The sequence below is a fragment of the Podarcis raffonei genome, chromosome 17 (genome assembly GCF_027172205.1).
Source record: "Podarcis raffonei isolate rPodRaf1 chromosome 17, rPodRaf1.pri, whole genome shotgun sequence".
NCBI lineage: Eukaryota > Metazoa > Chordata > Lepidosauria > Squamata > Lacertidae > Podarcis > Podarcis raffonei.
The window spans coordinates 34,113,277-34,136,219 of NC_070618.1; the positions used below are offsets into that span (position 1 = coordinate 34,113,277).

A 22,943-nucleotide genomic window follows, 5' to 3' on the forward strand; every position below is an offset into this window, starting at 1 on the left:
AGCCGTTTCTACAGTTTCCAGACAGTTTCCTTACTTTTTAGGAGGAAAAAAGTGCGTCTTATGGAGTGAAAAATACAGTAAATCCTACCTCTCCTCCATTATGGAACCCAAGGTGCCAACATGTCGCTAACGCTCAGGTGGTCCTGACCAGATCCGCTCAGCTTCAGCAAGTTGGTTAAAGCTGCATTGAGACCAAACACTGGGACCATGAACTGAACTCTCTCATGGTACCTGAGCCAAGTCAGTCAGAGTATTAGCTGCGCCGAGGCCTCTGAAAATCAAGGAAGCATACCTTTCCAAAAACCCTTCCAAAATTAAGCCAGATACCATACACGGATAAAAACACGTTTTTATTATTGAAGAAACCCCCAATTCTATGGCCACAAAAACAGGAGAAAACTTTTAAAAGAGATGAGGTATAACAGGGTGCTTAACTTGTAAATTCTTAAAAACCTTCCCCACTGGAACGTTCTGGGATACAGATGGGGGAAAATGGACATTAACATTACACCCCTAAGAGCAGATGTATTAACATATAAAATTCAAATGTCCAGTTACCAGCATCAGTTACCAGTAATGATTATATCACTTCTATACTTGCATACAAAACAGTTCAATTGCATATTTTATTCCCATTAGCAGCTTTTCCTAAGCAGAAGCAATGAATAGAATTTCAAATGAGGGAAAGCCATCTCTTGTAAGTTCTACTGAGGTTAAGGAGTCATGCATTAACATTTCGGCTTCTTATAACTAAGACAGCAAAATATATTGAAATGGAACTTTTTTAAAAAAAACCAAAAACCCACTCAGGTAGCAAGGTTAAGAGCATCCCTAGAGAAAGCTGTCCAGGAAGTGTTCTAAAAGGTCACCCTGAAGCTCATCTTTCACAGACATCTCAGTTTGGCAAGCTGTGTTTTGGCAGCTCCTCCTACTTTGCCAGAGCTGTGGAGGAGAAGCTGGCCTAGAAGGAAGAGACCAAAATAATAAATGAATAAATACACATGTGGTTATTGTATGCCCATTCTTCCTTGTGTGTAGGCTGTTGAAATCCAAAAAAATCCCTTCCTATTTATGGACAAGAGGGCATTACCGTATTTTTCGCCCTATAGGACGCACTTTTCCCCCTCTAAAAAGGAAGGGTAAATGTGTGTGCGTCCTATGGGGCGAATGCAAGCTTTCGCTGAAGCCTGGAGAGCGAGAGGGGTTGGTGCGCACCGACCCCTCTCGCTCTCCAGGCTTCAGGAAACTCTGCGCAAGCCGCGGGAGCCCTCCCCTGGCTTGCGCAGAGCCGCCTCTTATCCCGAAGCCCCGGCGCACTGGGCAGTTGCGTCGGGGCTTTGGGTAGCTCCGGCCAAGCCGCGGGAGGGCTCCCACAGCTTGCGCAGAGCAGCCTGTTCTGGGGGCTGGGGTCAGGGGAAGCTCGGGCTTCCCCTGCCCTAGCCCCGCGCCTGGGGGGGAAATAATTATTTTTTCTTTATTTCCCCCCCAAAAAACTAGGTGCGCCTTATGGGCCGGTGCGTCCTATGGGGCGCAAAATACGGTATTTATTTGTTTATTTTTTTAGCTGATTTTTATTTAATTTGCCACAAAAAAATCTAACATTGACATTTTGATAATGGCACGCATGCCTTCCATCCCTGTAGACAAACTACAGAAACAGAGGCAAGTGTCCTCTCTGTCATATTCATTCATTCATTCATTCATAAATACACTCCAGTTGCAGTTACTATGTCCAATCCTATCAGCTATTGATGTAAGCAACAAACAGGCATGGGTCAACAACGCACAGGAGGTTTCTTTTAGCAATACAGAAAGGCTCAGTTGTTGCATAAGGCAATGCAGGACTAGGACAGTGTTGGGAAATTCAGTGTGCCTGGAAGGTCATCCCCAAGTCTGGACTGGATCTCCATCAGCCCCCACCCTGCTGCCTAATTAGACCAGGAGCAACGATGGCCTTACCAGTCATCTGGGAGGACCAGCTGTTGCCTGCACATGGTGGGGCTGGTTGGGTTTGAAGCAAGGTGTTTTCTTCTTAAGACCTGCACTGGGCTGCAGCAAGGAGTGATCATGACCTTTGGATAAGGAGTACAGATGGGTTTGTTCCAGGTCCTTTGTTTGAGCAAATGCTCGTCTGTGGTCAAGGGGGAAAAATGGGTTACAAAGCAGAAAGCCGCATAAGCAGTTAAGAATGTCAAGACGAGCCCAGAGGGATCAGAACAAAGGTCCATCAAATTTAATACATCATCATCATCAAGTCCTGCAATCCAGCAGCAGATGGCCAGATGGCACCAAATCAAACTTTGCAATCCCGTGGAGCAGTTTCCCATTTCTGTGGCTTTTAGACAGCAAGACCTATGAGCCTATGCCAGCAACACTCTGTAGCATAACTCTGCAAAATGCAAGACCATTAGCACTGTGGGGTGAAAAAGTGGGTCACACACTGAATAAACAAACAAGCAAACAAGCAAACAAACAAACAAACAAACAAACAAACACACACACAAGACAATAACACTTTTGGAGACCTCCAAAGACAGAGACAGACAGGATTTCTATGCATTTCTGCCTTTACGTATCTACTACAGAAAACACAGGCATAACCACAGTAGAACACACCTGCCATGTGTTTTGAAGCTATACTAGAGGTGGAGACAATTACCTTGCACCCCCCTGGCAGCCACTGGGGCAGAGAGCCTTCGGGAAGGATCTCTCACATCAAATCCTGGCCACGAAGACAAGAATCCTTGTTGCAAGAATAGGGCCTTGCGTTGCTCAAACTGCTTCCTCTGCCAAGGAGAAGAAAAGAAGACAGATTATTATCTATTTCCAGAATTCTACCAATCTCTCAGTCATCTTGAGAGCACTCAGAACTTCTCCTTCCATGGCCCAAAGCTCAGTGAGATGATCAACTTGTGGTTGAGCTATACTGCTTAAGATTCTAGGAGCTCACAATAATCCTCTATGTCATATTCATTCATTCATTCATTCACACACACACACACACACACACACAACCTCCAAACAAAGAACTAGGTGTTCATGAGAAGGGTCCCAGCCTAGCCTTTTCCCTGACATGCCAGACTATGAGAAGGCAATTTGACTTTATGTTTGTTCCTGGGGAAATAAAAGGTAAAGGTACCTCTGACTGTTAGGTCCAGTCGTAGATGACTTTGGGGTTGTGGCACTCATCTCGCACTATAGGCCGAGGGAGCCGGCGTTTGCCCACAGACAACCAGAGCAGCACATGGAAACGCCATTTACCTTCCCACCAGAGCAGTACCTATTTATCTACTTGCACTTTGACGTGCTTTCGAACTGCTAGGTGGGCAGGAGCTGGGACCGAACAACAGGAGCTCACCCCGTTGCGGGGATTCCAACCGCTGACCTTCTGGTCGGCAAGCCCTAGGCTCTGTGGATAAACTTGAGGTTTAAGAAGATGAATCTATCAGGGATGAGGAACCTTTGGACTACAACTCCCATCATCCCTGACCACTGACTGATGGGATTCAGAGCCCAACAACATATAGAAGGCCCACATCTGCCCTACCCTGTTTCATCATTCTCAAGGAGGCATTGCTGCTGCTTGTTAAAAATGTATAAAGGTGACAACTTGGCTTCAGGTCTTCAGGAAAGTAGCTGCCTACCTCCCACCCCAGCCGAATGGCCGCTTCCGTGAAGTTTTTCCGCTCTACTTCAAATGCTTGTTTCTGCTCCTCAAATCTATTCTGTTCTTCTTGCAGCAACTGCTGTTCCTCCAGAAAATAAGATCCCTTCAGGTGAGCTGGGAGCTCTGAACTGGAGGCAGCGGTCAATTGCTCCTGAAAGGAGGAGACATGTCACTTTGGGTGGGAAAATGAAATGAAGAAACAACGGATTTTTTCTCTGTCATCCACCATTACGGGGCAACATCTTGTACCCAACCCCATGTTAGCCCTGCTGCCAATGCTACCAATCCAAAATGTCAAGCATAAAGTGCTGGCCTTCTTTCTTATGAGCAGCGAGACAAATAGTTGCTTACAATTGGGGGGGAAACCATTACAGTGGTGCCTCGCAAGACGAAAATAATCCGTTCCGCGAGTCTCTTCGTCTAGCAGTTTTTTCGTCTTGCGAAGCAACCCTATTAGTGGCTTAGCGGCTTAGCGCTATTAGCGGCTTAGCGGCTATTAAAGGCTTAGTGGCTTAGCAGCTAAAAGGCTATTAGCAGCTTAGCGGATTAGAAAAAGGGGGGGGGAGCAGAAAAAAATCGCAAGACTTGCAAGACGTTTTCGTCTTGCGAAGCAAGCCCATAGGGAAATTTGTCTTGCGAAGCAACTCAAAAACGGAAAACCCTTTCGTCTAGCGGGTTTTTCATCTTGCGAGGCATTCGTCTAGCGGGGCACCACTGTATATGGAACTTGCCGAACTGACCAGGAGACTCCGAGACCAGAGAGAAGAGACAGTGGAAGAAGATTGGAAGAAGTTTAAGGAATATTTGAAAAAATATGTTAATATTTAAATATTGGAATAGCTTTGGAAGTGGATATAGGCTGTAGGGTTAGAAGTAGAAGATAGTGTGTTTTAAAATAGTATTATTTGTAAGTGATAAAATGTGAAGTTATTTTAAGTGTGATAAAAAAAAGATGCTTAGAAACTATGAGATATGTAAACTGCTAAAGATGAAGTAAAATGAAAATCAGATAGGTGGGACTTGGGGAACCCACTTAACAAAGTTTAGAAAAATAAGGATATGGCAAGAATTTGTTTGTATTGCTTGTCTTTTCTGTTTGTGTTCTTTATTTGTGTTATAAAATGAATAAAAAATTTTTTTAGGAAAAAGCAATTGGGGAAAAAACCACCCCTCCCATCACAGAAAGTTGGGCCCAATATGTGTGAAATATAGCATTTATGGAACGCTAAACTCACTTATCAGAGGGTGATAAGAGGAATACCAAAGAAAGATGGGTTTGACTCTCGATTTATATCATTTATTAACAAGAGTAGAGTTATCTCCCTTCCATGTGGATGACTGAATGCAAGAGTTAACACCTGTACATGTATTTGTCTTGGAAGACAACATGTTTGGTAACTGATTTTTTAAAAAAATTATTCAGTAAAGTCTGTAAACAAATAAACGAGCCACCCTTTCTGATTACAGAGCTTTCCGCCAAGGGGAGTAGGAACAGAACACGTCTCCATTACAAACTTGCATTGGTTCTGCCCCAGTTTTAACAGCCATGCGTTTCCCAGTAACTGAGTCCTGGAAACCACAGTTTGGTGCTGGTAATTCTACGGTCAGAACTATGGTTCTCATTGTTCCTTGCAAGAAGGCAAGACTACCAACCAGTTTGTGGTGCTACATGATTCAGCCAGTAGAGGGAACTAAAAGGCTGAAATAACAAGGGATGAAACTTCACAAGCACCTGCTGCTGATGGTGTGTGGGGTTCAGCCATATAAAGTCTGCAAACAGCAGCCTGTAAGTACAAGTCATAGACCTTTTCCCACAGCCCAATTATTTGTGCACCAACTCACAGAAAGAACCCTGCTCTTCCATCACACTTGCTGCAATTCCATGTGTACTCAGTCGCCTGTCCTGATGAATTCAATACTTTAGGATGAATTCCAGTTACCTTAGAGTACTTCCAACTTCCTCTTCCAAAAGGAGACCCCCCCACTTCAGCCCAAGCAAACTCTCTAACGCTCTGTATGCAACTTCCCCCCTTCCAGTGGACATTTGGCACCTGCTTGCTGGCCTCGGTCCAGTATATCTGAAGGAGCGTCTCCACCCCCATCGTTCTGCCCGGACACTGAGGTCCAGTGCCGAGGGCCTTCTGGTGGTTCCCTCGCTGTGAGAAGCCAAGTTACAGGGAACCAGGCAGAGAGCCTTCTCGGTGGTGGCACCCGCCCTGTGGAACTCCCTCCCACCAGATGTCAAAGAGAAAAACAACTACCAGACTTTTAGAAGACATCTGAAGGCAGCCCTGTTTAGGGAAGCTTTTAATGTTGAATAGACTATTGTATTTTAATATTCTGTTGGGAGCCGCCCAGAGTGGCTGGGAAAACCCAGCCAGATGGGCAGGGTATAAATAAATTATATTATTATTATTATTATTATTATTATTATTATTGATCTTAGTTTGTGCAGCCAGAGCATCTGGGCAGGATAACTGGAGATGTGATGCCAGCTACATGCACACTCAACCCCTGGCCACCCTATTGAGAGTGTCAATTTCAGAAGGTTTTGCTGGCCATGATCATTGGCTGCTGTCCACAAGTTGTGCAATATCTATATGAAACTGCAAAGAAGCACCCGGGAGTTTGGAGTTCAGTATGTTGTTGACACCACACTCTATTTTTTATTTCCACTTCATGAAAAAGCTGCATAGAGGTTCTGAACTGAGCCCTAGAGGCAGTAGACTTCTTGTGGGCAATGTGAAGCTTAATCCAGACAGGACAGAGGTGTTCCTGGTTGGCAGAGCTGACTCAGAAGTGTGTAACTGATTTTTGATGGGGTAGCTTTCCGCTTGAAAACAGGTGTTCCCATTTGGGGGTTCTTCTGGACTTTGCTATCACCTTAGATGCTTATGTATCAGCACCAACTAAGCCCATTCCTTGAAGCTGCACATTTGGCTAGGGTGACATACACTTAAATTGCATCCCATCTGGATTCCTGCAACAGGGCTGCCTTTGAGGAGAGTCCTGTGGAGAGAGGCTCAGAACTCACAGGGTTAAGAAGTTCTGAGTGACGTCTCACATTTTGAGGCGTGGTTTTAGAATACTGAGAGGAGTGTTTTACTGTGTTTCTCTCAGTGTGTGTTTTGCTCCGTTGCAAGAAAGGAGCAAGATGTGTGCTCTGTCGCCAGGATTTATAGCTGTTGTGTTATGCTAAGGAATAAAGACTTAAATCTAAGATAAGGAGACAGCCTGCGTCCAGCCTGAGTTATTGCCCTCACACGACGTTCCTGCTTCTGTTCCGCTGTGTTTACGTGCTGCTGGAGTCGGAGGTCCCTGGGGGAAGAATCAGAGCCGCGCAGAGGAAGCGTGCCGGACCCCCCGGATTGGCTCAGGTTATGGGGTCATCAGCAAACGCCTGAAGCAGAGATAAGCAACGTTCGTGTGTGTGGGAGAAGCCAGCTGATGAGACGCTGGGAAGGAAGACTGCAGCCAAAAGCCAGCTAAGGAGAGGCTGGAACCAGTTGGAGTTGTGCCCAGAAGGGAGCTCACTGGGAAGGATCTGCCGGACCGGGAGGCGCTGCTACTGTACTGTAAGTAGGCCGGGCCCCGGGAGAAGATGGCAGACAGCCAGAAGTCGTCAGTCCCTTTTGATAAGGTGGACGGGAGCAAGCCCTGGGTCGAGTGGCGGCAGGCACTGAAGAATGCAGTGGGAGCCAGGCCAGAGGGGGCTGAGAGTTGCTCTGAGGAGGCACCAAGCCCAAGAGGGGCTGAGGGACGCCCAGAAAGCCCAGAGGGGGCTGGGACTGTGTTGGAGAGCTATTGCAATGCCTCAACACATGAGCTGTGTGCTGGAGAGCAGCTGAGAGAAGAGAAGAGAGATGCACCTGAGAGTGGGGGTGCAGGCCATTCCAAGGGTCTTGAGAGTGCCCAGGCTGTTTGGCAGGAGCTGGAGGGGGTTTGCAGAGAAACCACAGCAGAAGCCAAAGGCCACGTCCCCAAAGGCAGAAAAGCCTCAAAGAGTGCTGCTGGAACGGTTGGGGGGGCAGAGAAGACCAAAGGCAAGTTTGCAAAGTTTTCCACTCGGCGTTGTTTTGTCTGCAATTCTTCTGAACATCTGTGTCGGAGCTGCCCACAGAGAGCAAGGGAGACAGGGCAGGATGTGTCCAAGGTTGCTTCCCATGGGAACCAGCCGGGTTTCCATGGCAACCAGGCCTGCAGAGGAGGCAGGCGTAGGAAAGCTTATCAGCTGACTGCTTCGCTGGCAGTTTTGGAGAACACCTGCAGCGAAGGCCCCAAGGTCGGGGGGAGCAAGAAGTCCGTTGCTAAGGCAACAAAGAAGGACAACTCCAGGGGGGAGAGAGTGCTGCGTTGGATTGTGGACTCTGCTACCAATGCCCATCTGGTAACAGCACCACCTGATGGACAAATGAGGAACTGCAGAGCTGTTTCAGCTGAGAAAACAGTTGTCTTTGCTGATCATTCACAGAGACGTGTGGCTAATATGGGGACTTTGTTTGTCTCTTTCTTACAGGCAGAGCTGAAGGTCTATGTCGTACCTGAGATAAAACATTGTCTGTTATCTGTACCTTGTCTTTTACAGGAGGGATATGCAGTGAGTTTTGAGAACAATGTTTGTACAATTTCCAGAGGGGGGAAACAGCTAATAAGTATTGAGAAGAATCAGAACAACCTCTTTGTTCTGGAAACACCTCTGGAGGGTGAGGGGAATGCTGGGAAAGCCACTGATCACACTCATGTGTCGTGTGCTTGCGTGTGGCACAAGAGAATGTCACATGGTTCCTGTGAAGACATTCAGATGTTATCAGAGTGCACCAAAGGTTGCAGGGTAAAAGAATGTAGTCAACCTTTGAATTGCAAGGCTTGCAGAAAAGCCAGGAACAAGGGATATAATTATCCCAGGGTGGAAAGAGTAACCACTAAGCCTTTTGAGCTTGTGCATGCAGACCTTTTTGGTATGCCACAGCCAAGTCTGGGCAAGGCCAAGGTTCTGATGGTGCTGACAGATGATTTTACGCGGAACGCATGGGCGTACACGCTGAGAACTAAGGAGGAGGCAACACAACTGATCAAAGATTGGGTGGCAGAGGTGGAACTAAGGTTCTCCACCAAGGTGCAGGGGTTCAAGTGTGACCGAGGTTCAGAGGTCACTGGGTCTGCTCTAAAGGGTTTCTTTCGCCAGAGGGGGATACGTCACAAGGTGACTTCTCCTCAGGACAGTGGCGTGGCAGAGCTTAGGAGTAAAGCTCTGGTTCAAGCATCAGAGATTCTACTGGATGACTCTGGTTTGCCTCAAAGTTTTTGGGGGGAGGCGGTAAAGACAGCCAATTTCACGATGAACAGGTGCTACAATGCAGTGGTAGGTGACACCCCGTATTTCCTGCTTCATCGACAGAAACTGCTTGTGCATTTCTTTCGCACTTTTGGTAGCAGAGCCATGGTGCCTGTACCAAAGTTTCTGCAGCAGGAGGGTGGCCCAAGGTACCAGGAAATGATCTTCTGTGGGTATGAGCCTGCGGCAAAAGGATGGAGATTTGCATATCCAGAAGGTGATCAGACCAAGCTTCTGGTCAGTAAACAGGCTGAGTTCTTTGAGCAGGATGGTTGGGCAAGGCGCAAAGCGAGCTCTGACGTTCACTCAGATTGTCTGTCTGACTCTGAGGAGGAGGGAGAGCCAGAGCCTGAACCTGCTGGTGGAGACCAGGTCCCTGAACAGAGTAGGGCGTCTCCACAGGTTGTTAAAAGAGTGTCCAAGAGTGAGCCCTCATCTCCTGTACGCATAATGGAGAAAGCTCACAGACGTGTCAAGTCAGAGGGGGACTCTTCTGATGAGGAAGACGCACTTGCTGGCCCCAGTGGGTCAGAAGTAGCACCCCAGTTTGTGCCCAGGCGGTCATCTCGGGCAACAAAGGGAATTCCACCTGAGAGGTTTCAGGTCACAAATGCATGGGTTGGTTTCGCACAGTGCGAACCTGAGATTTGTGAGGTTCAACAGGTGCCTAACAAAGATGCCAGGAAGGGGCGGAAGGCAATGGGGAAAGTGTTGAACACTCAGAAGTCCTCTCAAAATGTGATTCGAGAGGGGGTGTGGAGAGAGGCTCAGAACTCACAGGGTTAAGAAGTTCTGAGTGACGTCTCACATTTTGAGGCGTGGTTTTAGAATACTGAGAGGAGTGTTTTACTGTGTTTCTCTCAGTGTGTGTTTTGCTCCGTTGCAAGAAAGGAGCAAGATGTGTGCTCTGTCGCCAGGATTTATAGCTGTCGTGTTATGCTAAGGAATAAAGACTTAAATCTAAGATAAGGAGACAGCCTGCGTCCAGCCTGAGTTATTGCCCTCACACGACGTTCCTGCTTCTGTTCCGCTGTGTTTACGTGCTGCTGGAGTCGGAGGTCCCTGGGGGAAGAATCAGAGCCGCGCAGAGGAAGCGTGCCGGACCCCCCGGATTGGCTCAAGTCCTTGGAAATTTCAACTGATTCAGAATATCACAGCCAGACTGTTTATAGGAAACGTGGCTTCTTTAATTCAAATACCTACGCTTGCAACATATGAACACAGTAGGGGACCCCTGACCATTAGGTCCAGTCGTGGCCGACTCTGGGGTTGCGGCGCTCATCTCGCTTTATTGGCCAAGGGAGCCAGCATACAGCTTCCAGGTCATGTGGCCAGCATGACTAAGCCGCTTCTGGCGAACCAGAGCAGCGCACGGAAATGCCGTTTACCTATTTATCTACTTGCACTTTGACGTGCTTTCGAACTGCTAGGTTAGCAGGAGCTGGGACCGAGCAACAGGAGCTCACCCCGTTGCGGGGATTTGAACCGCCGACCTTCTGATCGGCAAGTCCCAGGCTCTGTGGTTTAACCCACAGCGCCACTCACGTCCAGTACTAAGCCATAAATTCTGATTTATAAAACCATACTGTGCACAAGCTAAGGATTGGTGCATGCAGCTTAAGCCCTCCCACTTCGCACAACTGGCTAAACAAACCACAAAGGGGATGGCTTGGTGTTATGTCTGAACCCAGGATTGTGGTTTGTTTCACTGCAACAAACCACAGTTCAAAGTGCTGGGATTGACTTTATGTCTTGGGGCCAGGATAACCGAAGGACTGCCTTCTCCAGCATGAACTGTCTCCCTACTGAGACCCACCTGCATGTCCCAAAGCCCCCAGAAATATGCCTATTTAGGACTAGGAAGAGGGTGCTCTCAGGAATGTGTCAGCAGCGAGTTGAAGGCTCTGGCACAGCTTTAAACTGTAGTCATTGGCACGTCATCTATCAATCCACTGGGCACCGCTCCTGGTTCTTCTCAGTGCAACAAGCGTATTTTTGCACGGTGCACACTTGTAGTTCACAAGAGCCTCATGCCTTGCAGCAATAACAAATACTGCACTGGGACATTTATGTGTGTATTGTGCTCAAATGCACAAGGAATCCAGTTATTATTGGAGAGCCTCAGTTTTCAAGTTTCTAGACCTTATGGGGGTTTTTTGGAAGAGCTTTAAAACTGTGTGAGAAATGCGTAGAGTTACTGGATAAAGCTTCAGGTGGAGTGGGCTTGCTTTAATGCCCATAGCTGACCCAGGCTCCCCACCATGCAGGGCAGGTGCTGAGTACAAACAGCCCTTTCCTGTGGCTGCCTAAAGCAGGGACAGGCAACCTAAGGCCCAGGGGCTGGATGCGGCCCAATCGCCTTCTCAATCCGGCCCTCGGACGGTCCGGGAATCAGTGTGTTTTGACATGAGTAGAATGTGTCCTTTCATTTAAAATGCATCTCTGGGTTATTTGTGGGGTATAGGAATTCGTTCTTTTTTTTCTTTTCCAAAATATATTCCGGCCCCCCACAAGGTCTGAGGGACAGTGGACCAGCCCCCTGCTGAAAAAGGTTGCTGACTCCTGGCCTAAAATCTGATGTGTCACCTGCAGAGGGCAGACAGGAGAGCCTGGAGAAGGTCCAAAATGGACCAAAATCTTTCCTTTACCTGGAAACATTGTTGCTGCAATGCAATCAGCACCCTGCTCTCCTCAATTTCTCCCTTTAGCTTCATGATTTCCTTCTCGTGATCCGTCACGCTGATTACCGGGTCTTGCCCACCTCCCTCAGATACGCAGGAATCAGCAGCATAGACAGCTGTGGAGGGAAAGGGAAAGCAGGGATGTGTCTTTATGGACCCCAACATTTCAGCACTAGGAGGCTCAGAGAAGGAAGCTACAAGAGAGACACAGATTTTGGAGCATTCGAACTCAGGACTTCCAACGCATCAGCTTGTCTGGTGGGTCCAAAAATGTTAAAAATAATTTCAAGCTTCAAGCTGCACTTAAAGAGATTTCAGGATCAGTATGGTTTGGTGAAGAGAGTTGAAAAGCTAGACTCCACTGCAAGATGGGAATAAACTGATCTACCTCACAGGGTTGTTGTAAAGTTCTTAAAGTACCTTGCATATTTTTAAAGCTGAAAACCGGATCAGTTCGTTATTGTATGCAATATTTTTAAAGATAACAGTGTACATACAAACACACCCTTCCAGGTGGTGTAAGTGTCTTAAGGCAATCTGATAGGTCAGAGCAGGTTCACCTGTTGCGTTCCTAACATACCATGCCTTTGCTTTATAAACATCACTGCTAAGGAAGGCTGCATTTTAGTGGTAACAATGCACCAAGTTTTGATATAAGCAAGTGTCCTTGTTGCCAGTAAACTTTCATGAGGATTATAGGAGGATTATGGCTCTTGTTGCTTTCGAATTAGCTCCAGCCAGAATCAAAGCTGAACAAAACACTGCAAAAAATGTCAGCCAGACCACCTTTGTTGGTTCTTTTTGAGCTGATGACGATTTCTGGCTTTTCAATTCAGGCAAAAGGGGGCTTGCTGATACCACAAGAGAACAAGGCCAAGTAACCAAGCTTTCGTTCTGCTATGCATGCCAAGTTCCATGCTGTGTTTTACTGCTGCTAAGGTCTTGCACATGTCATCCCTGAACTGAACAACGTTAAGAACCAACATAAGCCAACATAGGAACCGGGTGAGACATGCAATCAAATGTTGCAGTGTGGATTTCAGCCAGCTTCTCTCTCCACACCCATTATGGAAGCAAAAACGACCTTGCCCTGTGTAATCCCAGCATTTGACATACAGAGAAGTTGCTATATGCAGAGGAACCATTATAGCTGCTATTCTCCAGGAATGTGCGCAACCCTTTTGGAATCTCATCCAATCTAAATTTGTGACCAGTGCCAATTTATTTATAAGCTAAACAAGCTTAGGGCCCCACTCTCTTGGGGGCCCCCAAAAAATTCAAAGGAAAAAAACTGGATATACATTTCCAAAACATAAGATAAGTTCAACAATTACTTTGATAAAATACATGTTTTGTTATGTGCAAAGGGCTATTAGGACCATAAATGAGCATATAGCATATACCATATATTCAACACAAAAATACAGTGACAATTTGTTGTTGACAAAGGACAGCTGGACATATGAAGGGCCCCATTACCTTCAGTAGCTTAAGGCCTCGTCAAACCTAAATCCGGCCCTGTTTGCGACCATCACCAGTGCCTCTTTTCCCAGGGAATTTCGAGGATAAGAATAATGTGATATGGGAGCCAAAAATCAGTGGAAAGAACTTGCAGCTTCCAAAACCATACCTTGACCCCCAAGGGTCTTGAGGCTGCTCTTCAGCCTGCTCCACTGCTCCTGGAAGGCCTTGTATGGGCAGCTTAGCTCTGCATCCTGGAGAAGAGAAAGCAGCAGCTGAGCACCAGAGAAGTCAAAGGACTGTGGATCACCCTCCCATCAGATGTCAAGGAGATAAGTAGATATACAACCTTCAAAAGACATCTGAAGGCAGCCCTATATATGTTCTGATACATTTTTGTATAATGTATATGTTGTATTATGTATTATGTATATGTTTGTATTATGTATATATGTTCTGATACATTTTTGTATTATGTTGGAAGCCACCAAGATTGGCTGGGTCAATCCAAACAGATAAAAAGGTAAAGGTAAAGGAACCCCTGAACGTTAGGTCCAGTCGTGGCCGACTCTGGAGTTGCGGCGCTCATCTCGCTTTATTGGCCAAGGCAGCCGGCGTACAGCTTCCGGGTCATGTGGCCAGCATGACTAAGCCGCTTCTGGAGAACCAGAGCGGCGCATGGAAACACCATTTACCTTCCCGCTGGAGCGGTACCTATTTATCTACTTTGCACTTTGACGTGCTTTCGAACTGCTAGGTTGGCAGGAGCAGGGACTGAGCAACAGGACCTCACCCCGTTGCGGGGATTCGAACTGCCGACCTTCTGATCAACAAGCCCAAGGCTCTGTGGTTTAACCCACAGTGCCACCCGCGTCCCTCCAAACAGATAGGCGGGGTACAAATAATAAAATTATTATTATTAAGTGGCAGCGGCAGTTGCCGCCAGCCAGGAGCCCCACAAAACTCTTACCCGGGCGGTGTCAGTCCCCAACAGCTGCTCCACATCTTGGCCCACTTGGCCCAGCAGCTGCTTCAGCTGGGCATTCTCCAAAGCCAGGCCCTGCTCCCGCCGTTCCTGCTTGGCTAGCTGGGTGCGGTAGAGCTCTTCCTCCTTCCTGCCAGAAAGGAGAATGAAGAAATAAAGGAAGATGGATAGTGCCTTCCAAAGCCTAAACCAGGCCCAGGACTACCACCCCCTGTGATCTTCAACAGCTATCCACCGTTAGGATTCTTTTCCCGTGCTGCAGTCATGGGATTGTTTTTTATCACATGGTGGTGTATGTTTTCATTCCACATTGTGGGAAGTCACGGAGACAGGATGTTTGTATTACTGTGTTTCCGTGATGTAGGACGTTTGTCCTTTGTTCTCTCTCTTTGCTATCTGATGCTGAAGAGGAAGGAGTTGAGTTACGATGCTCTGAGTGTGTATATGTAAATAAACGTAGTTTAGCCAAATGCTGCGCTACTGAGTCTGTATGCTGACTGCCTATACAGTGGTACCTCAGGTTACAGATGCTTCAGGTTACAGAAATAGTACCTCGGGTTAAGAACTTTGCTTCAGGATGAGAACAGAAATTGTGTTCTGGTGGCGTGGCAGCAGCCGCATTAGCTAAAGTGGTGCTTCAGGTTAAGAAGAGTTTCAGGTTAAGAACGGACCTCTGGAACGAATTAAGTACTTAACCTGAGGTACCACTGTACTCTGCTGATCCTGAAGTGTGCCGATGCCTCTAAGATATCAGTCGCTGTGATTTTCAGGCTGGAGAAAGATTTTGAATCTCCCAAACGAACGACCAGGAGTGAGAGAACATGCCAGTCGGGCATGTGTCTTTGCCAGACCCCTAGTCTTGTGTAGGACTTCTTGACATCTACTACCTCTTGATAACCCATCCTTGGATTTAAGAATTCACTTGGCAGCCAGGAATTCCATGCAGGCTGGGAGGGTGGGTGGGTGGGTGGGTGAGGAAGGAAAGTTTCTTCCTCCACGACCCACACAAAAAATGCTATGTGGAGCACGCATACTTAGCCTGCATGACCTCCAGATGATGCTGAACTGAAGCTCCCATCATTACTGACCATGAGTCCCGGTAGCTGAGGTTGATGGGAGTTTGATGGGAGCAATAGCTAGAGGGCCATAGGTTCCCCATCCCTGATGTAGAAGGGCCTAGGGTTCCATACTCAGAAGCTCTAGGTAGCAATGGGATAGGGAAAATCTCCTGTCTGAAACCCTATAGAGTCACCAGCAGTCCATGCAGACAGAACTGAGCTAGCTGGACCAAAGGCTGACTTGGTAGATAACTAAATAAATAGCTATGTTCCTATGATCCTATCAGGTAGATCAGCTTCCTTTAACCTTTCCAGACCCATTACCCACTTTTAACCCAAACATGTATTCGGGGACCCATTTCTTAATATTCTACCATACGTTTGCACAGTGGTAGTGCTTCTGTTGAAACGTCATCCAGCCTGGACACTGAGGTCCACCTCTGAGGGCCTTCTGAGGGTGGTTCCCTCACTGTGAGAAGTGAAGTTACAGGGAACCAGGCACAGGGCCTTCTCGGTAATGGCGCCCACCCTGTGGAATGCCCTCCCGTCGGATGTCAAGGAGATAAAAAAAAACTATTTGACTTTTAGAAGACATCTGAAGGCAGCCCTTCCAGTTCATGGAAGTTTTTAAAGGTCAATGTTTTATTGTGTTTTTAATATTTTGTTGGGTGCTGCCCACAGTGGCTGGGGCAACCCAGTCAGATGAGTGGCATATAAATATTATTACCCACCTTGCATAAGGCTGTGACCCACTAGCAAGTCCCAACACACCAGTGGAAGATGGGTGCACTAGATTAGTCAATCCATTTCTGTGTGCAGCTAGTTCTTTCACACACTTCTTAAAGCCCCTGGGTCCTTAACAAACAGGTCCCTGTGACTCACCTGCCAAGCGTTTTCCCGGTTTTCCACGTTGCTCTCCTACCATCAACCCGGGGCAAGGTGTTGAGGACTTCAATTGCTAGAGACAGCAAGACTAGCCTGAGTAGGAGATCAATATTACACCATCTCTTTCCTTGCCCCCAGCCCCAGGACAGAACTCCCCTTCCCCAGACCCCACAGCCAGGTTCTTGGAGCCGAATCCAAATTGTGCTAGAGCAAGCAGCATACGGAGTCCTGCACTGCAGGGGGTGGGTCTAGATGACCCTTGGGGTCCTTTCTAGCGCTACGATTCTATGTTTCTATATGCTAACTTCTCCACTTTCCATTATTCGAGTTGCAAAAGGAATTTTTCAACACACCCAGATGTTCTCTTGCCTTGAACTTCCACACTCCTCCACCTTGCTCCCTTGCCCACTTACTTCCTCTCTTGTCTTTCTTGTCAGTCACCAGCTGGCTCATCTTCTCCCTGAGTCGGAGTAGCTCTTGCTCCTTTCTTTTCATTTCGTGGCTGTGCTGGCTCTTCTGGTTGGCCAGCGCATTCAGGAGCTTGGCGATCTTTTCAGACAAATGCGGACTGCTATCAGCTAGCGACCCACCACAACTCCCTTCGTCTGACCACATTAAAAGTTCTGTGTTCTTAAGTGTACGCAGGAAGCAATCCCAAAGTCTATCCAGACTTTCCCCTCCAATATATCACAGCTGGTCAACTTGTATTGCCATTTATTCTATTCGCTCTCACATAGCTAAAGCTAAAGGGACCCCTGACCATTAGGTCCAGTCATGGCCGACTCTGGGGTTGCGGCGCTCATCTCGCTTTATTGGCCGAGGGAGCCGGCGTACAGCTTCCGGGTCATGTGGCCAGCATGACTAAGCCGCTTCTGGCGAACCAGAGCAGCGCATGAAAACGCTGTTTACCTTCCTGCCAGAGCGGTACCTAATTATCTACTTGCACTTTGACGTGCTTTCAAACTGCTAGGTTGGCAGGAGCAGGGACCGAGCAATGGGAGCTCACCCCGTCGCAGGGATTCGAACCACTGACCTTCTGATCGGCAAGTCCTAGTCTCTGTGGTTTAACCCACAGCACCACCCTCGCTCTCACATACATGCCTGTAAAGGAGTTGCTTAACTGGCCACAGCAGCAGCCTGCTTAGCGAGATAGCGCTGGCACTGTTTTTTAAATGTGTGCTTTAACATCATCAGCCACAAACCCATTGGGTGGAAAGAAGAGGTGGCCATGAAATATAAATAGGGTTCAAAAAATCTTAAGAGTGGTATTCAACTACGTTTTACTCAGACTAGAGTATTCAACTAAGTAGACCCAACCAGGGCTTCCTTCTCCCCACCAAAATTGGTTTGTAGAGTTCAGAGAGCCAAACCATGTGTAGCAGGAGGAGAGAGCAGAGTGTTCCACCAGGCAAGCAGAAATGTGTGCAACTGATGGTGTAATCTGCTTAGCATTACGTTGAACCCCCTCCTGTAGAAATTAATGGATGTGACCGAATGGTACCGATTATTTTCATTGGCAAAGCAGAGGAGATGGGCAGAGCCATCTAGGAAATCTCTCAGACATTGGGAATGTATCACTGAAGACTGTTGGTGACAGGAGAAAGACTGGACTATTATTATTATTATTAATTGAATTTATATACCGCCCTATACCCAGGGGTCTCAGGGCGGTTCACAGAATAAAATCAATATATAGAACCACAAAATATGTGATAAAAATAAAAACAACTCCCCAATAGCCCCCCCCCCCCGCAACCACATTTTAAAAGGGCACAGGATGTAAATCAGATCAACCAAAGGCCTGGTTAAAAAGGAACATTTTTGTCTGGCGCCTAAAGGTATATAATGAAGGTGCCAGGCGAACGTCCCTGGGGAGAGCATTTCAGAGACAGGGAGCCACTGCAGAGAAGGCCCTTTTCTCGTGTTGCCACCTTCTGGACCTCTTGAGGAGGAGGCACACGAAGGAAGGCCTCATAAGATGATCTCAGGGTCCAGGTAGGTTGACATGGAAAGAGGCGGTCCTTAAGGTATTGGGGTCCTGAGCCATTTATGGCTTGGAGAACCTTGGAAAGGCTACACCCAATTTTGACCAACAAAGGAGCCTCCACTGGAGTTTATTATGTCCAAATTGCATTATTGTGATGCTCTTTTAAGCTAGCCTCCTCTGTTCCCACCATAAGTCTCATTTCCTGCTGCCAATTAATGAGAAGTGTTGCCAATTGGATTTTCCATCCCCAGCATTAGAAAGCTAAGGTTCATTCAGTTGTTTCCCCCTTCATTCCACTTACTTCATCCTTTTCTCCTTTCAGCATGCTATTCAGTTGCTTGTTCTTGCTTTGAAGTTGCTGCTCCTTGCTCTGCACAGCTGCAATTTCCTGTTCACAAGCTTCCACCTGGTCCTGAAGTTTTGGGGGGCAGGGTGGGAATAAGCAGAAGGTGTAAACAATTAAGGCAAGAAAGACCGCGTCTTTCTCCCTGCACCTCCCACCCCCAAAAGATAAAGCACCCCACTAAATATATTGCTGAACAGGGCAGGTGGATGACGCATGGGTTAATAAGTCTGTAGGGAAGCAAGCAAATACCTATATAGGCCCAGTTCACACATAATGCTAAGCCAAACCATGGTTTGCTGCAAATGAGCGGATTGTTTGTTGTATTACAGTTGTTTGATGTATTACGGTATTTTAATATTTTGTGGGAAGCAGCCCAGAGTGGCTGGGGAAGCCCAGCCAGATGGGCGGGGTATAAATAAATTATTATTATTATTATTATTATTATTATTATTATTATTACTAGAGAGAAGGTTGCAGCTGCTCTCCTCTTCTTCCTGCTCCCACACTGCTGAAGGCCAACTCATGCTTTGCCTAAGTGTTGCTTCAGAGCCCAGGTGTGTGGCATGAGCAGTTAAGACAGGAACAAGCCAGGTAAGTTAACAGATTTTAGAGGCTCACAGCTGCTTTCGGTTGAATATTGTTTCCTTACTGAGCCTGCTACCTGATAGGGCAAGCTGGGCCCTTCCTCTTGTTATAAGAATTCTAAGGTCTCAAATATAAATTAAATGTACAAGGCAAACCCATACGTAAGTATATAAACCACGTGTCTGAAATAGTACAGGAGAGCAATCCTCAATCCATTTTGACTCTCCCAAATTGACCTCAAATATTTCTCTGCAAGGAGGAAGAAAATAGGAAAGTCTCCCCATTGTCTTTTGCTTACCTGCCTTAAGGGTATATTTGTGTGTGAATAGGGTGAGCCTGTGACCTGGATTCAGGAACTAAAGTATTAACCATCGCAAAAGAATGGCCAGGCTGCCCAGGTAATGCAATCAGTAACCATTATCAGGTATCCTGGCAGACAGGATCCACCTCCTTCTGTGATGTATGTATGTATGTTTTGGGGGGGTGTTCTTGGGCTACAGGGTGGGCAATTTCAAAAATCTGTATAAGGGCTTGCACACCATTGTTCAGGGTTCTCCTTCCTCCCGCGTGTGGTGAGTGGAGACCCTGCTGCAACAGTTTAATAAAGACCAGGCTTACTAGCCACTTTGCTTCTCAATATACTCTGGTTGGCCTCTGTTATTTTCTCCTGTCGATAGGGGACCCACTTAAGGACTCTATATGAGCTCTTGGATACCCCATAAGGGGAAAGGAGCAGTTTTTTCTTAGTAACACTCTTATTGCAGGTAGGTGTCCAAATTTGGCATTTGGGGCTGGTGGAGCTACCCACAAGCTTATCTACGTCATGGGCTCCTTTGGAGGAAGGGCAGGATATAAATTTAATACACAAGCAAATACAAGTAAACAGAACTTGAGCAACTGGCTGTGGCCCCCTCCACCAGCAGCGTGCTCACAAGTAAGTCCACTACTTTATATCATCATCATCAATCTTTATTATGGTCCAGAGACCCAACAAATCGTTACAAAGCAATACACAATTCATACAGCCTACCGCCAGGTTAAACAAGCATTTTGTTCAGAATATAGGGATCATTGGTTCTTGCAACCACCGATAAAAACTTTGCCACTGCTAATGTTCTAGCATTTGTCCGGTCTTCCAATAGGAACCTGACATAGTGAGCCTCTGATTTTCCCGGGAAAGGAACCAGCAAGTGTAGTATCAGTTCAGCCCTGGCTTGCTCATATTTTGCACAGTGCAACAAAATATGTTTTATGGAATTGATGTCTTAAGCACACGAGCAAAGTCTGTCCTGGTAGGGAACTCCTCTCAACCTACCATCCAACACTGCAGAAGGAAAGAGGTTTAGTCTGGCTTTGGTGAAAAGCCTTCGATAGTTTGGTACTGTCAGGTTTTTAATGTAAGATGTTAACTTAAAGACATGCCCATATTGTACTCCTACTGCAAGCAGACTACAGACTGCGTGTGATCAAGATCGCAAGTCACTGTGTGCATTATCCCATAATCTTTGCTTTAACGTCTTTAGGGCGCCTTCATAACCCAGGTAATACAGTTGGGGGGGGGGGTGACAGACCAATAGAGGTGGCACTTTATATCACTGCAGCATGCTAGGCCTCTCCTCGTCCTGGCACCCTCTCCTTGAGAACCCCTAAAGATCAAGGAGAATAGACGATCATACAACAGTTAACCCTGTATGATCTTTTTGCTGCTGCTTAGAGTAAACAGTGTTTAATTTATAACAGAGACAGCATGTTATTACACTGCCCAATCCAGATAGTTGCGGTTCCAGTAAACCATTTAAGAGTTTCATACTGTACAGAAACTGTCCTTGAACTGGGACACTTTGAAACAGCTTCTTCTGCCTCACCCATTTCTTAGTTGCCATTACACAGAAAAATATTTTGAACTATTCATTATTCAGTGGAAGTTTTTTTCCTCTTATCAATTGTGATTATTATTTTTTTGCTGCGCTCACAAAATTTCCTATGAGCTCATGATTAGTCCACAGAAAACCCAGAAGTTAAAAGGCACTAATTATATTAGGTAACACTTTGAACATTCTGAAGGCAGGGCAATATTATCCCGCACTGCGAATCAATTGATATAAATGAAGTTTCATAATCAAACAATGATAGAGGATAAGGACCCAGAGATCATGCTAAGGATGGCCAAATTTTGCACAGCTGCCATAAAACTCAGGGAACAAGCTGTGCTATTACAAAGACTAAGGCCTCAGGTGCAAACTCTGGATAATATTTTAGAGACTAAGACCTAAACCACATTTCCAATGGCTGTCATATTCGTATTGTTTATTGTCATATTTGGTTGCTAAATTCAAACTTAATTCTATTGTGTTTTATGTTCGCTTAGTACAGTATGTGAATCTCATCTGGGACCATAATAAATTTTATTCATATTCAGTTTCAATTTCATAATCAAACAATGTCCTTTATACTTTACTCAAACATCAATTTACTTGGATGCAATGTCACTACCTATCTAAATAAGCCAGCTTTCCCCTTAATGCATTGCCGGCCCTGAAAAATGACTGATAAATCACTATTATTAATTAATTAATTGTTGTTGTTTTGTTGTTGTTATATACCATCTTATACAAGATGTGTACAACACATCTCGATTCAACTAAACAAATGAGTTGGCAGGAGCCAGCAATTCCCCCTAATGCAATGGGGCTTCTCTCCCATATCCCAAACTGGCTTAGAAGAACCCCCAGAAAAGCATTGGGGGAGGGGAGGAGAGGGGAGATCACTCCTTCTGTCTTGGATGCTTTAGTTGAGATTTCTGCATTGCAGGGGTTGGACTAGATGACCCTGGGGTCCTTCCAACTCTTACGATTCTACGAATATTGAATTCCTCTCAGGGCTCTTAAAGACACACACCTAATACATAACTTACTCCCCTCCACACTAATTCAGGATCCCTCTGACAAATTGCACCGCAAACTCCATATAAAGAACTACAGTGGTACCTCGGGTTACATGCGCTTCAGGTTACATACGCTTCAGGTTACAGACTCCGCTAACCCAGAAATAGTACCTCGAGTTAAGAACTTTGCTTCAGGATGAGAACAGAAATTGTGCGGCGGCAGCACGGCGGTAGGGGGAGGCCCCATTAGCTAAAGTGGTGCTTCAGGTTAAGAACAGTTTCAGGTTAAGAACGGACCTCCAGAACAAATTAAGTTCTTAACCTGAGGTACCACTGTAATGTGCTAGGGATGGACTCCAAGCAGGGAGGGAAATCAGGCAATGGAACATGAAGGCTAGAAAGAAGAGTCTCTCACTCAAAAGAAAGTAGAAGCTTCTGGTGATGGGCACACACTGACTCACACACATTTATAACGTATATGATATTTTTGGTAGCCATCCTGAGATCTAAGGGGTATAGGACTGAAAGAGGAACTGGCAGGACTGAGCGGTGGGTTTCATTTTGAGTACTCTTAGACAGGCAGCAGACTGGGAAGCACCAGAAAGTTCTACGGTTAATTTCAGCAGAACTTGTGTAGGAGAGGTTTCTGCTGGTTTGCGTCCCAAGCCAGAGGGAAGTGTCATTTGGATTCTACCCCAGGGTAGGCAAACTAAGGCCTGGGGGCCGGATGCGGCCCAATCGCCTTCTCAATCCGACCCGCAGACGGTCCGGGAATCAGCGTGTTTTGACATGAGTAGAATGTGTCCTTTCATTTAAAATGCATCTCTGGGTTATTTGTGGGGCCTGCCTGGTGTTTTTACATGAGTAGAATGTGTGCTTTTATTTAAAATGCATCTCTGGGTTATTTGTGGGGCATAAAAATTTGTTCATTTCCCCCCCAAAAAATATAGTCCGGCCCCCCACATCGTCCGAGGGACGGTGGACCGGCCCATGGCTGAAAAAGGTTGCTGAGCCCTGTTCTACCCCAAGACACCCAAATGCAGAGACTGGACATGAACAAGCTGAGATG

At 46.5% G+C, this 22,943-nt stretch overlaps 1 protein-coding gene across 4 annotated transcripts in view; it reads right to left on the minus strand.

Annotated features, from left to right (window-relative positions):
* Window positions 1–362: 362 nt before the first annotated feature.
* The window catches only part of LOC128405186 (afadin- and alpha-actinin-binding protein-like), a 29,075-nt gene continuing 6,494 nt past the window's right edge, over window positions 363–22,943 (minus strand). For all 4 annotated transcript variants that reach the window (XM_053371528.1, XM_053371527.1, XM_053371529.1 and 1 more), the window contains 10 exons: window positions 18,361–18,471; window positions 16,486–16,621; window positions 16,070–16,145; window positions 14,115–14,259; window positions 13,314–13,398; window positions 11,651–11,799; window positions 3,645–3,818; window positions 2,660–2,786; window positions 1,960–2,131; window positions 363–961 (listed from right to left, as the gene is read on the minus strand). In XM_053371528.1, the coding sequence (XP_053227503.1) occupies window positions 832–961; window positions 1,960–2,131; window positions 2,660–2,786; window positions 3,645–3,818; window positions 11,651–11,799; window positions 13,314–13,398; window positions 14,115–14,259; window positions 16,070–16,145; window positions 16,486–16,621; window positions 18,361–18,471 (1,305 nt within the window). In that variant the 3' untranslated portion in view covers window positions 363–831. The remainder of the gene's footprint in view (window positions 962–1,959; window positions 2,132–2,659; window positions 2,787–3,644; window positions 3,819–11,650; window positions 11,800–13,313; window positions 13,399–14,114; window positions 14,260–16,069; window positions 16,146–16,485; window positions 16,622–18,360; window positions 18,472–22,943) is intronic.